This window comes from Nanorana parkeri, unplaced genomic scaffold, assembly GCF_000935625.1.
Source record: "Nanorana parkeri isolate BGI_ZX_2015 unplaced genomic scaffold, ASM93562v1 scaffold115, whole genome shotgun sequence".
Taxonomy (NCBI): Eukaryota; Metazoa; Chordata; class Amphibia; order Anura; family Dicroglossidae; genus Nanorana; species Nanorana parkeri.
Window position 1 is genome coordinate 1,061,886 of NW_017306383.1, and position 17,969 is coordinate 1,079,854.

Genomic DNA, 17,969 nt, shown 5'->3' on the forward strand with positions numbered 1-17,969 from the left:
AGTGAGTAGCATTGGCTTTATTACATTTTTTAATTAACAGTTTTAGAAATAAACATCACTTGTAATTACTCAATTAATAGAAATGTTGCCTTTTCTTTCAATGGAGGTATTGTACCACAAGACCATCTGTTTTTCTGTTTTGCATCTGCACTTACACCTTTATTTGCACAACCTACCTCTAAAATGTCGCTGTAATCTAAAACCATGTTCATGCCAGCAATGTGTGTGCCAAAATACAACGCTAGTGACAAGATTGTCTCCAGTAATCCTTTCCAAGGCAGAGGTTATGTAAAATACAACGCTAGTGACAGGGTTGTCTCAGGTAATCCTTTCCAAGGCAGAGGTTATGTATAATATAAACTAAAACACAAATGCATCCTTATTTGTTTTAAACAAGAACAGTAGGAGTATAATTCTGAATGCCATACCGGTAAACATAAGGTCCAATTTCATCTACAACAGGCTTTTCCCCATCCAAGACCTCCAGCGGGTTGGTAACATTAAAAAAGTAGAACTTCATGTAGATGGGGGGAGGAGGATCAACCCAGGCATTATAAGCCTCGGTTCCATTCTTCAATACGGTGACCTGAAAGAAGTGATGGACATACAGTAAACTGGAGAAGGTAATACTTCTTGAATATACATTAAATAAACACTATTGATGGATCTGCTAGTATTTCCTTACCTATGTTTCATACTAGCCCGTCTTCTAAAATGGAGAAAGGGAGACTGCATTTTAACCAGTTCCAGCGTGTTCCCGTAAACGTATGTCATCCGCTGGAAGTGGTTATACCAAGAACACGGCGGCTACTGCAGCTGTGTTCTTGGTACCGTTTTAAACAGCCGGCGATTGCTGTTTAAATACAAGCGATCCACTGTCCCCCGTGTGAGCCCGGGACCAGCACGGCGAGTCTCCCCTGCTGGATCTGCTTTTAGCCGCTGATCTCTCCTCCGATCGTGTAAAAACGAAAATTGCGCCACACGTTACATATCGTCGCCAGCTTCGGAGTGAGAGCAATAATTCTAGGACCATCAATCACTGTTATCACTAAACTGATAAGCCGTAAAGCGTTATTTTGGTTTGGGAAATTTCGGTTATTATAGTTTCTTGCGGTTTCACGGACACACGCAATTTTAAGGCTTGACATGTTTGGTATCTATTTACCCGGCATGACCCCATCTTTTATATTTTTCCAAAAAAATGGGTATTATATTCTGTTTTATTTTATTGTATTTTATCCTAAAAATACTTTTTTGATAAACATTTGCGAAAATACCGTGCGACATAAAAAATTGCAACTAGCATCTTTTTATTCTATGTGTCCTCTGCTTTCAGGAAATATATAATCGTTTGTGAATCGGAAGCTCTTTTTGGTGTATGTACAAATCTACAATAAAATACACAGATCAAATAAAATGTCTCAGCAAAAATTAGCTACATCTTCCTGGTATTTTTCAGAATAATTGACCGAATCATTTGTATTTCTCGCAATTTATTTTTTTATTCCATTTCCTGATAGTACGGGTAAATAAAGAAAATGCGGTCATCCTAAGACATGGTATCCATATTGTACATTCAGGGGTGTGGAATTCCTATCGCCCGACGCCCGGGACATGCAGTTTCGGGCGCCGGGCGAGTAGTTTTTAAGTACATTTAGCCCGGCTCCGGACAAGCAGAGCTGAATGTACATTGTGGAGCCGCCGCCGCTCGTTTACTACAAGTGGTCTGATCAGACCACTTGTATTAATTTGAGCAGCGGCGATCGTTTCTGCCCGCACCCCCCGCCGTAGTTTTCGGGGTCGCCCGCTCTCCCGGGGGACCCTGAAAACTAAGGCACAACGGCTCAGCCATAGAGCAGGCGAAAAACGTCTGCTCTACGGGCTCTCTGTGTATTCTCTGAGAACCGTGGTGCGCGTGTCTCGGCTGTCAGGAACTACACAGAACTTCTGTTCTGTGTTGGAGGGCAGGGTCCATAAAGAGAACCTCCAAACTATTACATAAGGGATTTTAATCTCCTATGTAATAGGAAGAACATTAAAGGGGAAAAAGTAAATAAATAAAAAGTTAAAGAAAAGTAAAAAAATGTAAATATATAAAGATTTAAAAAATTTAAAAGTAAAAAATTAAAAAGTAAAAAATTAAAATGACAAAGTAATAAAATAAATAAAAAAAAACACCTGCTGCCCCCGCCATCTGCATGCAAATAAACGCATGCGTAGGACATTATGCATGTGCTTTGAGATTGCAGCTGCCATTCCATGGTGGTAGCCAGAATTCTCCTACACACACACACAATGTGCATTAAAGGGTGGCTATACTTACCTTTCGGCGAACAATCCCTACCCTCCGCCAGTATGGGTGTACTATCTGTCCCCCGTACTGCTGTCCAGCACAGTCTTCCCCTATGCATTTTGAATTTTGCTCGCAAATTGCAAGCACTCATTGGTCAACGTGGTCAGATGACTGCGCTGACCAGTGAGAAGCGCTATTTAGCACAGTAAAATATGTTTTGATTAGGGGTGCACCGATACTAGTATCAGTGCCGATACCGAGTATTTGGGCGAGTACTCATACTCACCCAAATGCTCTGAAAACCTTCCCTGATATTGGAACTTACGGCCAGATGAAAATTTCCTCTGAAAGGCAGTGCCGTAGGGGAACATGGAGCCGGCTTCCCGTGCAATCAGGAAGCCATGCGGCAAGCAATGACCCGCCTCCTGGTTTTCTGAATGGCCCGGGAAGCCGACTCCTTGCTGATTGGCTGGAAAGCCGGCTTCCTTGCCAATCAGCATCGAGCCAGTTTCCCGGTCAATCAGGTCATTACTCGCCACCCGGCTTCCTGATTGACCGGGAAGCAGGTTTCCCGGCCAATCGCAATCAAGCAGGCCAAACAACATGGAGCCGGATTCCGTGGCAATCAGGAACCTGGGCGGGATGTCATTACCCGCTGCCCGGCTTCCTGATTACCAGGGAAACCTGCTCCATGCCAGCGAATGGACCGGTATTAGTATACAGTGTCGGCGAGATCCGAAAGCAAAAAATCGGTACTCGTACTCGATACCGAAAAACCGGTATTGGTGCATCCTTAGTTTTGATTGAAACTATTTTTTGTATTGGGACAAGTAGATTGTCATGAAGGACAAGTAGATTTGGCCCCCGCTTTAGCCCTTGGACAAGTAGTTTTTAAAAAAATTTCCACACCCCTGACATTGTATATTGTACATCAAGGACACAAACTATGAGAGCAGAAAGCATAACGGTCCTGACCAAACCCAATGCGAAATGGCATTAAGGCATGTTATACACGTGTCCCACTAAACCATTTGGACCGAGAGTAAATGGTCAGGAGCCACTTTTAGCGGAGCGCAAAAGTGTAGAGAGTAGACTGGCACAAGAGCTGCCCATCGCCCCGTGACGCCCTAACACCCCTGCACACCACCCAGAGCAACAAGTGATACATGGATGAAGTGCCAGTCTAAGATAACAGAAGAGAGAAGGACATGTAATCTTATATGAAGTTTGCTGCTTAACTGAATAGTGTAAGGACAGGGTCTCTTTAACAAAGCAGGAATTTTTTTTTTCTAGAAATACAAATGATTGAGTAAAAAGAGCAATTATTCTGAAAAATACCAGGAAGATGTAGCTCTCTGTAGCATTTTTGCTGAGACATTTGATTTCATCTGTGTATCTCATTGTAGATTTGTACATGCAGCAAATAACAGCTATTTGTGCTGAGGTAAATTCATGATAGATACATGATAGTCATCATTGCATCATTGTGGCTCTAAGCTAATCACACTGAAATAAAAACATGACTCACTGAGGAAGCCAAATCAGTTATTGTCTCGAGTAAAGAACTTAAAGGAGGACTATGAGGTGAGTGAAAAGCAATGAAACTGTCACAGGTCAGCTCAGTAGATCGGGAAGTGAGCGAACACATACCGGCGTTTGCTCACTTCTCAATCGGGAGAGAAGGGAGGGACTGGATTCCCCCTCACCGCTCCGATCTTCCAGCGCTGACTGGCGGAACGGACAGGGAGGGGGCGGGTACAGCAGGCTCTGCCACTAGACAGATCCAGCTGTCACTCACGCAGCTGGGCGGACCCAGACATAATTGTCGGGGATCCGCTTCAGCTGCGGCGTCTCAGTATACCGCGAGCTGTGGCTCGCGGTATACTGAGGTAAGGGTGACAGGAGGACGCTAGTTTGTGTCCTCCCGTTACCCTTAGGAGAACTATGGGGAAAAGCCCTAACCCCATAGTTCTCCTTTAAGTGTATGTCAAGTCAAACCTTTATTTCTTAGTTCAGAACCCCTGTTGGGTTTTCACTGCTATCCAGAGCTCCACTAAGGCTGGCTACACACTGATAGAATTTCAGCCGAAATTGTTACCTCAATCAACTTTTGTTGAAGGAGCCAGGCCAGAAATGTTTCAACGGACAGTGACTGCAGCCAATTAGCACATCCGCTGCTGTAAGAATATAATAACGCGGCAGGAAGGGGGCATTCCAGAGTTTTTCCTCGTTCTGTTGCTGGAGCTGAACAAGGAAAAAACTCACAGCTTATGATCAACCTTAAGCTGGCCATACAAGGGTAACATTGCGAATGAACTTTGGTATGAAAAACCTTATCAGGACATTCAACAATGCCATCAGAGACTTGATGAATGCCATTCCGAAATCTTGTTTTTAACATTCTATTTTAGAATGAACGGAGTTTCTCAAATGAATACCACATGTAGGCCCCTTTCAGACCGATTTGGACCATCTGTCAGTTTTTCAGGCGGACCCAATTAGATGCCAAATGTTCGTCTATGCACAGCCCGTCTAAACGGACGGGTGTCCATTTACATCCGCTAGCCTCTAGCTCCGGCCAGGTCCAGAAAAACAAACGGTAGTCTTCCATTTTGTCAGCCCTGATCATGGCGGATCGGGGGTAACCTGATGGAAACGGACACCAGTCTGTTTACATCCGATTACCCATAGCCCGACATGCGGTCCGGTCATTTAAATTTGCTTCTCTATGGCAAGATGTAGGAAAAAAACTAGATGGACACTGATATCACAGTGTTGACATCCAATCTGTACTACTCGAATCAAGAGGGGATCCGTGCAAGGGGCTTCTCCCTGGGAGGAGGTCTGTGTGAGGATCTGCTCTCAGGGTCTGGCCACAGCATGTGCCATGTTATGAGGGCCCTGGATCCTAAGCGACACTGGAGTGATTACCTGATGGAAGCTGGATTAGAGATAGGATCTTCTTTTGAAGAGTGCCATAGAGGAGCTGGACATTGTAAGGACTCATTGCCTTTTGATCCAGGTATCATAAGCCAGTTGATGCTCTACAGTAGGGGCTGGCAAACTCCGGCCCTCCAGCTGTTGAGGAACTACAAATCCCATGAGGCATCGCAAGATTCTCACATCCACAGACATGATTACCAGAGACAGATGTGTCATGGGATTTGTGGTTTTACCACAGCTGGAGTGTTTGAGTTTGCCCATCCCTGCACTACAGGGCCTGTGACTGCTCTGACAGGGTCATAGATTTACCTGGCTACACTCTATCAGTATTTTTGAAGGCATGCAAACTGTCCTTCAATACACTGTACCTAAAGGCCAACTTAGAGTTAGTGCGAATTACCTACAGTTTCATTATTTACAAACTGGCAGTAATTATTTATAAAAATTTGTAGTAGCCATAGTGACACATAGTGAAAGTCGGTCAAATAAGAACAACCTGAATTTGTCGCACATCTCAGAACCGTTTAAGGAACTGCCGAAAAGCTTTCATGAATTAGCCGCAGGACTATCTAAGGCTAGGATACCACCAGGAAAGTGTCCAAAATGTTTTATTGAATTGCCCCCAAAGCAGTGGTGGGCAAATTAATATGAAATTCAGGAGTCAGTCTGTCCAACCTAAAGGCCAGCAGAATTATTTTTAGGAGCCGGCTCCACTGGCAACTAGAGAAAACCCTCAAAAGAGAGGCACCAGCTGCAATGTTTAAAGCGCATCGTCTACTTGACTCCTTAGCATCCTTCAGACCTGCCCCAACGTGTTTTAGAACTTGGTGTTTGGGGGTTAAGGCTCAGTGCAGGATATGTTACAGTTTTTATCTACACCTAAAAAAATTTGTCAAAATTTTGTCTTGGAGGCCAAGTGAGTGGCCAAACAGATTGTAATGCGTATGGATAACACTGACCGGTCAGTGTCATCCATACACATTACAATCAGACTGTACAATCAACTTTACATTTACTAAATCTGTGTAATAGGACCTACCTAAGCAATTCAATCAATCTGTATCCAATCAGACTTGCATTACATAGCTGTGGATCTAATGGCTGGTTCAAACCATATCTATCGAGGTGTATTTTTCTGCACACCACCGCACATGTATAGTGCGAATAGGGCACATTGAAGTCAATTGTTCACTATGTGCCCCATTCACACCATAAATGTGTGGTGGTGTGCAGAAAAATACACCTCCACTGACATGGTGTGATGAAGGCCGAAAGAAGATTGTACGGTCAGGTTGTAACGTGTGTGGTGAGTTACATACAATCACACAGTAGATAAAGCACTCACCTTCTTGACCTCTGTTTCTACCATCTCCATGAAGGTGTGGACTACCAGCAGCACAATGCTGGTGATGAGCAGAGATAAAGACAAGATGCCACATATGTTCATCATCCACCTCGCCATATCCCCCGAAGATGCTAGATTGCCAGATTACAATGCAGAATAATGGGTCACATGGAGGGTGATTCCTTCTTCTCACACAAGGATCCTCACTGTGAGCACTGCAATAATCTGTGACAGTCGGATCTGTAGTGGAGCTTCTTACATGCTATATACAAACATGTAATGTGTAAGTGTCCACGTGATTGGTATGTTGTGATCAGGGTCTGTAGGTGTACAGGGACTTCTGTCACTACTTGCAGCTGGCTGTGTACAAGTGACTGAGTCTGTGACTGTGTACAGGCTGGGGGTGGGTGGAAGCTCTTGGTGACGCCTTACATTACAAGTTCCCTGCCCCCACCTCAGTTTCGTTTCCTCCCTTCTCAGATCCCTTTCATTTTGTTACTTCAGCCAGCTTGTCTGGATCACCGCCCACCCAGGCTGTCATGTCTTGTATCACGTCGCAGGACAATGACGACATTGTATACAAATGCTGGCAGCAGACAGTAGCTCACGATGCACCTCATATACTGGATTCACACCATGTGTGTTGCTTCTAGTATTCGCCCGTACAAAACAGCAGCAGTGGAACAGTCAGAGGATGAAGAGTTTCCTGTGGAAAGCACCTATAAAGAATTGTCATAATGAACCCTTCTAATGGGGCTACCCTAGCGCTGCAATGGTTAACTGTTCATTAATGTCTCGGACGGGGTGGGCAAACTCTGGCTCTCCAGCTGTGATGAAACTACAAATCCCACGATGCATCTGTCCCTGGTGGTCATGTCTGTGGATGTGAGGATCTTTCAATGTCTCATGGGATTTGTAGTTCCACAACAGCTGGAGGGCCAGAATTTGCTCATCTGTGGTCTAGGGGCTAACATAAAGAAGATATATGCACCTTATCCTCAGTTCTATTAGGCTGGTCCCCATAGCCTCTTCTCTATCTAAGGATCTATGCCATCATCATGTGTAATTCAAGTGCATTAGACGTAAGGGGCATTCAGAGAGGTAAGTGCACAACAACACAGCATCAATGATCAGGTTAGTATAAGGGTTGCCACCTTTTTTTCAAGTGAACCCCAAAAACCTGACTGTCGGGGTGAATCCCAGACAGGTGGCAACTCTACACCTGTGGCATCTTTAGTGGGTGCATCTTTTATGTGTAATAGTGCATACCTGAGGGCATATCACAGGTCCCCAGATATGCACTATTGTGCATAAAAGACAGCCCCATAAAAGATGACAGGCTAATGAGGTAAGGGTGACAGGAGGACGCTAGTTTGTGTCCTCCCGTTACCCTTAGGAGAACTATGGGGAAAAGCCCTAACCCCATAGTTCTCCTTTAAGTGTATGTCAAGTCAAACCTTTATTTCTTAGTTCAGAACCCCTGTTGGGTTTTCACTGCTATCCAGAGCTCCACTAAGGCTGGCTACACACTGATAGAATTTCAGCCGAAATTGTTACCTCAATCAACTTTTGTTGAAGGAGCCAGGCCAGAAATGTTTCAACGGACAGTGACTGCAGCCAATTAGCACATCCGCTGCTGTAAGAATATAATAACGCGGCAGGAAGGGGGCATTCCAGAGTTTTTCCTCGTTCTGTTGCTGGAGCTGAACAAGGAAAAAACTCACAGCTTATGATCAACCTTAAGCTGGCCATACAAGGGTAACATTGCGAATGAACTTTGGTATGAAAAACCTTATCAGGACATTCAACAATGCCATCAGAGACTTGATGAATGCCATTCCGAAATCTTGTTTTTAACATTCTATTTTAGAATGAACGGAGTTTCTCAAATGAATACCACATGTAGGCCCCTTTCAGACCGATTTGGACCATCTGTCAGTTTTTCAGGCGGACCCAATTAGATGCCAAATGTTCGTCTATGCACAGCCCGTCTAAACGGACGGGTGTCCATTTACATCCGCTAGCCTCTAGCTCCGGCCAGGTCCAGAAAAACAAACGGTAGTCTTCCATTTTGTCAGCCCTGATCATGGCGGATCGGGGGTAACCTGATGGAAACGGACACCAGTCTGTTTACATCCGATTACCCATAGCCCGACATGCGGTCCGGTCATTTAAATTTGCTTCTCTATGGCAAGATGTAGGAAAAAAACTAGATGGACACTGATATCACAGTGTTGACATCCAATCTGTACTACTCGAATCAAGAGGGGATCCGTGCAAGGGGCTTCTCCCTGGGAGGAGGTCTGTGTGAGGATCTGCTCTCAGGGTCTGGCCACAGCATGTGCCATGTTATGAGGGCCCTGGATCCTAAGCGACACTGGAGTGATTACCTGATGGAAGCTGGATTAGAGATAGGATCTTCTTTTGAAGAGTGCCATAGAGGAGCTGGACATTGTAAGGACTCATTGCCTTTTGATCCAGGTATCATAAGCCAGTTGATGCTCTACAGTAGGGGCTGGCAAACTCCGGCCCTCCAGCTGTTGAGGAACTACAAATCCCATGAGGCATCGCAAGATTCTCACATCCACAGACATGATTACCAGAGACAGATGTGTCATGGGATTTGTGGTTTTACCACAGCTGGAGTGTTTGAGTTTGCCCATCCCTGCACTACAGGGCCTGTGACTGCTCTGACAGGGTCATAGATTTACCTGGCTACACTCTATCAGTATTTTTGAAGGCATGCAAACTGTCCTTCAATACACTGTACCTAAAGGCCAACTTAGAGTTAGTGCGAATTACCTACAGTTTCATTATTTACAAACTGGCAGTAATTATTTATAAAAATTTGTAGTAGCCATAGTGACACATAGTGAAAGTCGGTCAAATAAGAACAACCTGAATTTGTCGCACATCTCAGAACCGTTTAAGGAACTGCCGAAAAGCTTTCATGAATTAGCCGCAGGACTATCTAAGGCTAGGATACCACCAGGAAAGTGTCCAAAATGTTTTATTGAATTGCCCCCAAAGCAGTGGTGGGCAAATTAATATGAAATTCAGGAGTCAGTCTGTCCAACCTAAAGGCCAGCAGAATTATTTTTAGGAGCCGGCTCCACTGGCAACTAGAGAAAACCCTCAAAAGAGAGGCACCAGCTGCAATGTTTAAAGCGCATCGTCTACTTGACTCCTTAGCATCCTTCAGACCTGCCCCAACGTGTTTTAGAACTTGGTGTTTGGGGGTTAAGGCTCAGTGCAGGATATGTTACAGTTTTTATCTACACCTAAAAAAATTTGTCAAAATTTTGTCTTGGAGGCCAAGTGAGTGGCCAAACAGATTGTAATGCGTATGGATAACACTGACCGGTCAGTGTCATCCATACACATTACAATCAGACTGTACAATCAACTTTACATTTACTAAATCTGTGTAATAGGACCTACCTAAGCAATTCAATCAATCTGTATCCAATCAGACTTGCATTACATAGCTGTGGATCTAATGGCTGGTTCAAACCATATCTATCGAGGTGTATTTTTCTGCACACCACCGCACATGTATAGTGCGAATAGGGCACATTGAAGTCAATTGTTCACTATGTGCCCCATTCACACCATAAATGTGTGGTGGTGTGCAGAAAAATACACCTCCACTGACATGGTGTGATGAAGGCCGAAAGAAGATTGTACGGTCAGGTTGTAACGTGTGTGGTGAGTTACATACAATCACACAGTAGATAAAGCACTCACCTTCTTGACCTCTGTTTCTACCATCTCCATGAAGGTGTGGACTACCAGCAGCACAATGCTGGTGATGAGCAGAGATAAAGACAAGATGCCACATATGTTCATCATCCACCTCGCCATATCCCCCGAAGATGCTAGATTGCCAGATTACAATGCAGAATAATGGGTCACATGGAGGGTGATTCCTTCTTCTCACACAAGGATCCTCACTGTGAGCACTGCAATAATCTGTGACAGTCGGATCTGTAGTGGAGCTTCTTACATGCTATATACAAACATGTAATGTGTAAGTGTCCACGTGATTGGTATGTTGTGATCAGGGTCTGTAGGTGTACAGGGACTTCTGTCACTACTTGCAGCTGGCTGTGTACAAGTGACTGAGTCTGTGACTGTGTACAGGCTGGGGGTGGGTGGAAGCTCTTGGTGACGCCTTACATTACAAGTTCCCTGCCCCCACCTCAGTTTCGTTTCCTCCCTTCTCAGATCCCTTTCATTTTGTTACTTCAGCCAGCTTGTCTGGATCACCGCCCACCCAGGCTGTCATGTCTTGTATCACGTCGCAGGACAATGACGACATTGTATACAAATGCTGGCAGCAGACAGTAGCTCACGATGCACCTCATATACTGGATTCACACCATGTGTGTTGCTTCTAGTATTCGCCCGTACAAAACAGCAGCAGTGGAACAGTCAGAGGATGAAGAGTTTCCTGTGGAAAGCACCTATAAAGAATTGTCATAATGAACCCTTCTAATGGGGCTACCCTAGCGCTGCAATGGTTAACTGTTCATTAATGTCTCGGACGGGGTGGGCAAACTCTGGCTCTCCAGCTGTGATGAAACTACAAATCCCACGATGCATCTGTCCCTGGTGGTCATGTCTGTGGATGTGAGGATCTTTCAATGTCTCATGGGATTTGTAGTTCCACAACAGCTGGAGGGCCAGAATTTGCTCATCTGTGGTCTAGGGGCTAACATAAAGAAGATATATGCACCTTATCCTCAGTTCTATTAGGCTGGTCCCCATAGCCTCTTCTCTATCTAAGGATCTATGCCATCATCATGTGTAATTCAAGTGCATTAGACGTAAGGGGCATTCAGAGAGGTAAGTGCACAACAACACAGCATCAATGATCAGGTTAGTATAAGGGTTGCCACCTTTTTTTCAAGTGAACCCCAAAAACCTGACTGTCGGGGTGAATCCCAGACAGGTGGCAACTCTACACCTGTGGCATCTTTAGTGGGTGCATCTTTTATGTGTAATAGTGCATACCTGAGGGCATATCACAGGTCCCCAGATATGCACTATTGTGCATAAAAGACAGCCCCATAAAAGATGACAGGCTACCACAAGTCCCCAGGTATGCACTATTGCACATAAAGGATGCCCCCACAAAAGATGCCACAGGTGGCAACCGTAGGTGTGTATATCTACTTTATTCCAGCCCCTAGAGAAAAATGAGCAGTTATCCCTTGCAGTGCAGGGGTAGCCACACTGCAAGGGTTGATAAAAGTTTTTATTTAACAATGGTGGTGTCACGTACCTTGTTGGAGACTGAATGGGTGAGGAGGCCTCCCTTGCACCTCGTGTCTCGAGGACTCTGAGGATGGGGACAGAGTGGCATGGGTGCCAGTGGGGATAACACCGTGCAAGCTGAAATCCAGGGGCTTTGAGATCCCAAGGCGATATCCAATTTCCAAGCAAACGAGCCAAGGTCAAAACCAATCGGGCAAACACGGTACACAGGGGTCAGACAGAAGTAAAGTCTATTAAATAAATCCGAGGTTGGTAGCAGGCAAGAATGGTCAAGATAAATCCGGGTCACAGCAAGTCAGGAAGGGAATTACAGGAATACAGAAGCACTGAAGATAATCCAGCAATGTGGTGGTACTCAGACTCGGTTTATATAGAGGCAATGATTAGAGTGATGTCATTTCCTGTGCACCGTTTTGGTGTGCTTTTGCGCGGCTGGTCCATAGAGTCAAGCAAAAAGTTTTCCTGGCACACTCACAAGCTAGCATGTAAAAAAACTTGTCTCACACTAAGGTTAAAAACAGAGGATTGGATACACGTCTTCTGCAGAAAATGTGAAAGCCGTGCCAAGGCACCTCTTATAGTGCGGTCCTAACTCTAAACTATCAGAGCCTCCATCTTGGAGCACATGGGGCAGAAGATAAAATCCATAGAGTCCGCGCATGCGCGGAAGAGCTAGTTTCTCCGTGGAACAAAGTTACAGGGGGTTGCTTACAGGTGGTAAGCAGGAGAGGTGCCCCCTTGCATTGGTGGTCAATTGAAACAATGGTGGTCAGTAAAGTGTCACCTGATGTATGTTACCAGCACTGGAGTTATGCAGATAGCATCAGGCGGGAAATCAATCCACCAATGCTCACTTCTCAAGGAACCCTTAGCAATCTCTGGCGGAACCCTGAGGTTCAATGGAACCTTGGTGAATTCTCCATTCTAGTAGTAAAAAGCAGCATTGTGTATATTTCAAACTAACTTATGCCCAGGCCTGAGATCGGAGGCTTTTTTTTATCTGAAGAACGTCTAAAAAGTGAAATAAATTGTAACAAACATATGTAAATGATGTAGACCAATTTCTACAACTGTGCAAGAGTGTCTAGACTTTGATGTGAAAAGTCAAACTCATCATGGCAGACCTTTCTTTCCAGGAATAAATTGGGTTAAGGGCCAGTTCTCACCATATCCAGTGCGTTCCGGTGCGACTGCTTAAAAATAGTGCATGCACGATGTTTGCGATTGAACTGCACCAAAACGCGGGCATTGCTGTACCATGCGTTCTGGTCTGGGCGATCGCACTGTGTGCGGGAGGCGTATCTGAGGTGCCATTAAAGTGAATGGCACCATCACGCCCCAGAACGCGGGAGGCTTGGCTTATGCGATCCAGTGCGTTCCATGAACAGTGAAGGAATGCAATGGATTTGGTGTGAACCAGGTTTTTTTAAAAACGAAAGAGATGCAAAATGTATTATGAATTGAAAATGATGATGCTATGAACTATTTGCTGGAGTTGTTAGCGCACTTTTCCATCCTGTTCATAGAAGTTGTTTTCTCTACTTCCATTGGCATCATTCAGGGAATTCACACTCAATTCAGAGATGATGGCATTGCTGTTAAACTCCTGAAAGCGTTGATTGATGATATCAATATTTAGTGGTTGATGGTTGCTGTGTGCAATACAATAAAAATAAATGTAATTAGTAAAACATTTTAGCACCAAGTAAACCTAGGCAGTGTGCTGTAAATTCTGACCTATTTGGCCAGTGCAGTACCAATAACATACTATTGTACTCTGCACCTGGTGGACAAGCTACTCTGAGCTTCATATGATAATATCAATCAGTAGAGCTTAGAAACCAATCACAAATCAGTAGTCTGATGAGCTGTAAGGAGATATACGCCAGGTTACTGCAGTTTAATGTAATCCGCACCTTCATGTAACCTTGCACTGCAAGGGTTAAATGCTCGTTCTGTTTAGGGGGTGCAGATAAAGCCGTATTACTCACCTGCTCCTCGGTCCCGCCCCCCGGCTTTTGAATGTCCCTCAGTGTCTAATGTAGGTCAATGGACCTGCATAAGACCTGATGACGTCAGGGGTTCTTAGACCACTAGAGCCTGGGGGAGAAAAGGCTAGCCATCCAGAGGGAGCCTGCAGGACTGTGGATCAGAAGGAGTAAATCTGCTTCATTTGAATCCCCTAGACAAAATGAGCACTTAACCATTGCTGTGCGGAGGTAGCTCCACTGCAAGGGTAAGGTTGTGATTTTCCTGAAGTTCTTCTGTAAGAATGAAAAGTGACCTACTTATTTTAACGGAATGTTGTTCAGTCCAGTAGGTTCTAATAACAGAACAGTATATGTTGGTGTTACTGAGCTTGTTGAAGGTCATGTTTCGGTTCGTTTCAGGTGTTTCGTTATTTTGTTTTTCCGGATTCGGGTCCGAAAGTCAATTTGTTTCGTTATTCGGATTGAATGGATATATGTCAGAATTTCCACTAATTTCGGATGAGCTAAACGATAATTACGAATGAATGTTTGTGGCAGAAAGGTAACATTAAATGTTTACTTTTTTATTGTTTCATAGTCCACAGGATGAATAAAAAAAACAGCGTTGATGTGAGTGTTGAGAAGGACAAGGGCCTCTTCACCGAAACCCTGGCCCTGACCCCCTGGTTGTGGGGGTCTTCGGACAAGGGGGCTCAACTGGATGCCCCCTTTCATAAAGGGGGCACCTAGATGCCGCTCCCACTCATGAATGAATAAGGAGGTAGTTGTTACCCCTACTCATTCACCAAATATAGGGAATTAGTAAAAAAACACACAACACTGTGCTTAAAAGTCCTTTATTTGAAAAAAAACCCCACAATTTTTTGACAATTCCTTTATTAAAAAACAGAAAAAAAACGAAAAATGTCCATCAATGTGATCCACGCATCAATCACATCATCCAGCAATGTAAATTCCCGCCGCCACGACCGATCCCAAAGAACACCATCCACAAAATGACAGCTTTGTCAACAAAGGGGCAGAGAGAGTCATGATGTTATGGGACTTGTGCCGCCCAGGTTGACTTGGTAGAGGAACCATCCCTGAATATGGTGATAGTTTTTAAGGCATCAAATAACCTAATTCTCCTGGTGCTTTTCTGGAGGTAGAAATATTTATTTTCTTTATTTTGGGAAGATACTCACAACTTAAACAACAAGGAAAATTGTTAAAGACTGCACAATTGAGGCAGAAAAATAAATTGGTCCAAAAAACAGCATAAACGATTAACAGGTAGACAAAATAAGCACCTCCTCCAGTTTGGATTTGCAATGTACTTTGCACAGAATCATTGAAGCGACTTCTCCCCCACAAATTTTTACCCCACAGTGGAATGTAAACAAAGGGGCAGGGTATACCCCGTGATGTCATTGACCTAATATAGACATGTCCATATTTGATCAGTGATGTCACGGAGAATCCTGCATATACCCCGTCCTTTTGTTAACATTCTGCTGTGGTGCCCGGGGTCTATCATTTGGCACCATCAGGTGCAGATGTGTCTGTGGGACAGTGTATTTTTTTTCTTTTGGCAGGCGTTGTTCATCATCATTGATGAGGATTTGCATCGTTGGACAAAGTGATTGAGAATGGATTGACATTGTGGGACTTTTTTTTCCGTTTCTTTTTTTTTTTTTTTAAATAAAGGACTTGTAAAAAAAAGTATGTGGTATCTTTATTTGCAATAGGTTTGTCACCACCACTGCCTTCAAAACTGCGCTCCAAGCCTCATTGTGCATAGACATTTTCCAGCTCACAGGACAGCAATCTACGCATAAGGAGACTGAGAGTGACAATTACTGGAGTTGGTTAACCCTACAGTTAACCCTTTACACACCCAAATGGTAGCCACTAGTGCATGTTTTAATGGAAACACACCATTCACGGCCTCTGTTGTAGCAATTCTAATCTTTACGAATTGTCTGTGATACTTACTGACAACAGACAGGAATATAGCAGAGTTAAAAATATGGAAGCTTTCTTCAGAGAGACAAGAATTCCTTAATTTCTTATTTAGAGCATTTGGAAATTCAACTTAATGATTTTTAAATATACTTTTAATGAAACAAAGGAAAAAACAGTGCAAGAAAATATTTATAGAAAACATTACAAAGTAGACAATAGCAACAACAAAATAAATGCAATTAAAATTAAAGGTATTAACAACATTTTGCCTGGTCTTTGGTTTCTCTGCAGAGTCTAATTTACTTCAAAGTAAGTCTGATTTGATAGAGTCACAGGTTTTCTCATAAACGAGTCTTCTGGTATCCATATCAGTTTCAATGTCAAATGAGAGCTCTCATGCAGCCATCTTTTCTGGTCCACAAAGAGGGTGTTCATAGAAATGACATACTCAATCAAAGGTTCTGAGGGGTGTGCTGAGGGAGTGTTGAAAGGTTTTATGAGGCTCTATCGGACACTCTGTCAATGTCAGTATTTCAAATTATACAGTTAATCTTATAACATTTAATGTTATTCATTTATATGTTTGGTATCAAACTGAATGTTATTCTCTTAAACATTAGTGTAGCCATGTTTTATGGCGATATCTCCAGTACGGTACCAATCATAAAATATGACCAGAGTCGAGCGTTGGATATGTATGAAAGGGGAGTTTCATGTAAAGTAAGAACAGACTTCCCCATGTGTATTGCTGCTAGACTATTTTGCATCTATTTATAAAAGCTATTAGCAGGCTCTGGTGTAAGAGGACACCCTACTTATAATGACACGGCCTGAGTTCTTTCAAACATACTGTAACTAAAATGTTTAAATGGGATTCATGAGGACCTGCTTTGTGTTGTTTCAATCTGGTCTTTGGTATCGCAAAGTGGTCACCCACTTTCTGCAGCACGTACATCAGATTTAAATCTAAACATTTTGTTGCAGACTTGTGAATTTTTGGAGAAATGAGGGTGCCACTGCATTTCCCATTTTCCCCACTCCATTTTAGCTGTATCATCACAGGGAGTGCCTGCTATTTGGAGTAAGCAGTGATTTAAAACATGGGGGCATTTTGTGGTACGTTCTGGTTAGCAAGTAAAGTTTTAGGGCATTCTGTCTAGAATGTAAAGTTTGGATGCCTTCCGTTTAGCAAGAAAAGGTTTTGCACATTACATTTATCAGGTAACATTTACAGCATTCTATTAGTCAAGTAAAGTTTTAAGGGATTGGAATCACTTAGCAGTAAAGTATGGGGCCATGCCATGTAGCAGGTAACGTTTTGAGGTTTTCCATTAAGAAAGTATATTTTGGGGGTATTTGGTTTATCATTAAATGTTGAGGGCATTACGTTTAAAAAGATATGATACAGTTTAGTGGCATTCTGTTTAGCAGGTCCATTCCATTTAGGAGGTAGCATTTGGTAGCAATCCATTTACATTTAGAAGGTAAAGTTTAGGGATGTTATGTTTAGCTATTGCAGTTTGGTGGCATTCCGTATATATGCAAACATTTAGCCACATTCAGTTTAGCAGGTAAAGTTAGGTGCATTCCTTTTCGAAAAGGTAAAGTTATATGCATTTCATTGAGCAGGAAAGTGTGAACACATATTGTTTAGCAGGTAAAGTGTGAAGACATTTTGTTGAGCTAGTTTGTAGGAGGCATTTGTTTAGCAGATAAAGTTTGAGGGCATTCCATTTACCAAAGGAGCATTGCGCGAGTAGCAGGTAAGGGTTGGGATTACACCGTGTGGCAGGTGAAATTTGGTGGGATGCAGTTTAGTAGGTAATGTTTGGTGACATCCCATTTAGCAGTCAAAGTTTGGGGTGATTCTATTTAGCAAGTAATATTTGGAAGCATTCTTTGTAGCATCTAATATTTGGTGGGATTCCATTGAGCAGATAAACTATTGGTGCAATATTGGGATTACACCGTGTGGCAGGTGAAATTTGGTGGGATGCAGTTTAGTAGGTAATGTTTGGTGACATCCCATTTAGCAGTCAAAGTTTGGGGTGATTCTATTTAGCAAGTAATATTTGGAAGCATTCTTTGTAGCATCTAATATTTGGTGGGATTCCATTGAGCAGATAAACTATTGGTGCATTAAATTTAGCAGGTAACACTGGAGGGGGGGGGG

At 43.4% G+C, this 17,969-nt stretch overlaps 1 protein-coding gene and 1 long non-coding RNA gene across 2 annotated transcripts in view; one reads left to right on the top strand and one right to left on the bottom strand.

The window, feature by feature from the left end:
• SCARB2 (scavenger receptor class B member 2) overlaps positions 1-6,736 on the bottom strand; it is a 41,250-nt gene extending 34,514 nt beyond the window's left edge. Inside the window, exons 1-2 of the mRNA XM_018553282.1 lie at positions 6,582-6,736; positions 429-586 (exon numbers count right to left, since the gene is read on the bottom strand). Coding sequence (XP_018408784.1) covers positions 429-586; positions 6,582-6,698 — 275 coding nt within the window. The 5' untranslated portion in view covers positions 6,699-6,736. The remainder of the gene's footprint in view (positions 1-428; positions 587-6,581) is intronic.
• Positions 6,737-9,087: 2,351 nt separating this feature from the next.
• The window catches only part of LOC108784461, a 16,354-nt gene continuing 7,472 nt past the window's right edge, over positions 9,088-17,969 (top strand). The window contains exons 1-2 of the long non-coding RNA XR_001941068.1: positions 9,088-9,192; positions 17,467-17,473. This is a non-coding gene — a long non-coding RNA (uncharacterized LOC108784461). The remainder of the gene's footprint in view (positions 9,193-17,466; positions 17,474-17,969) is intronic.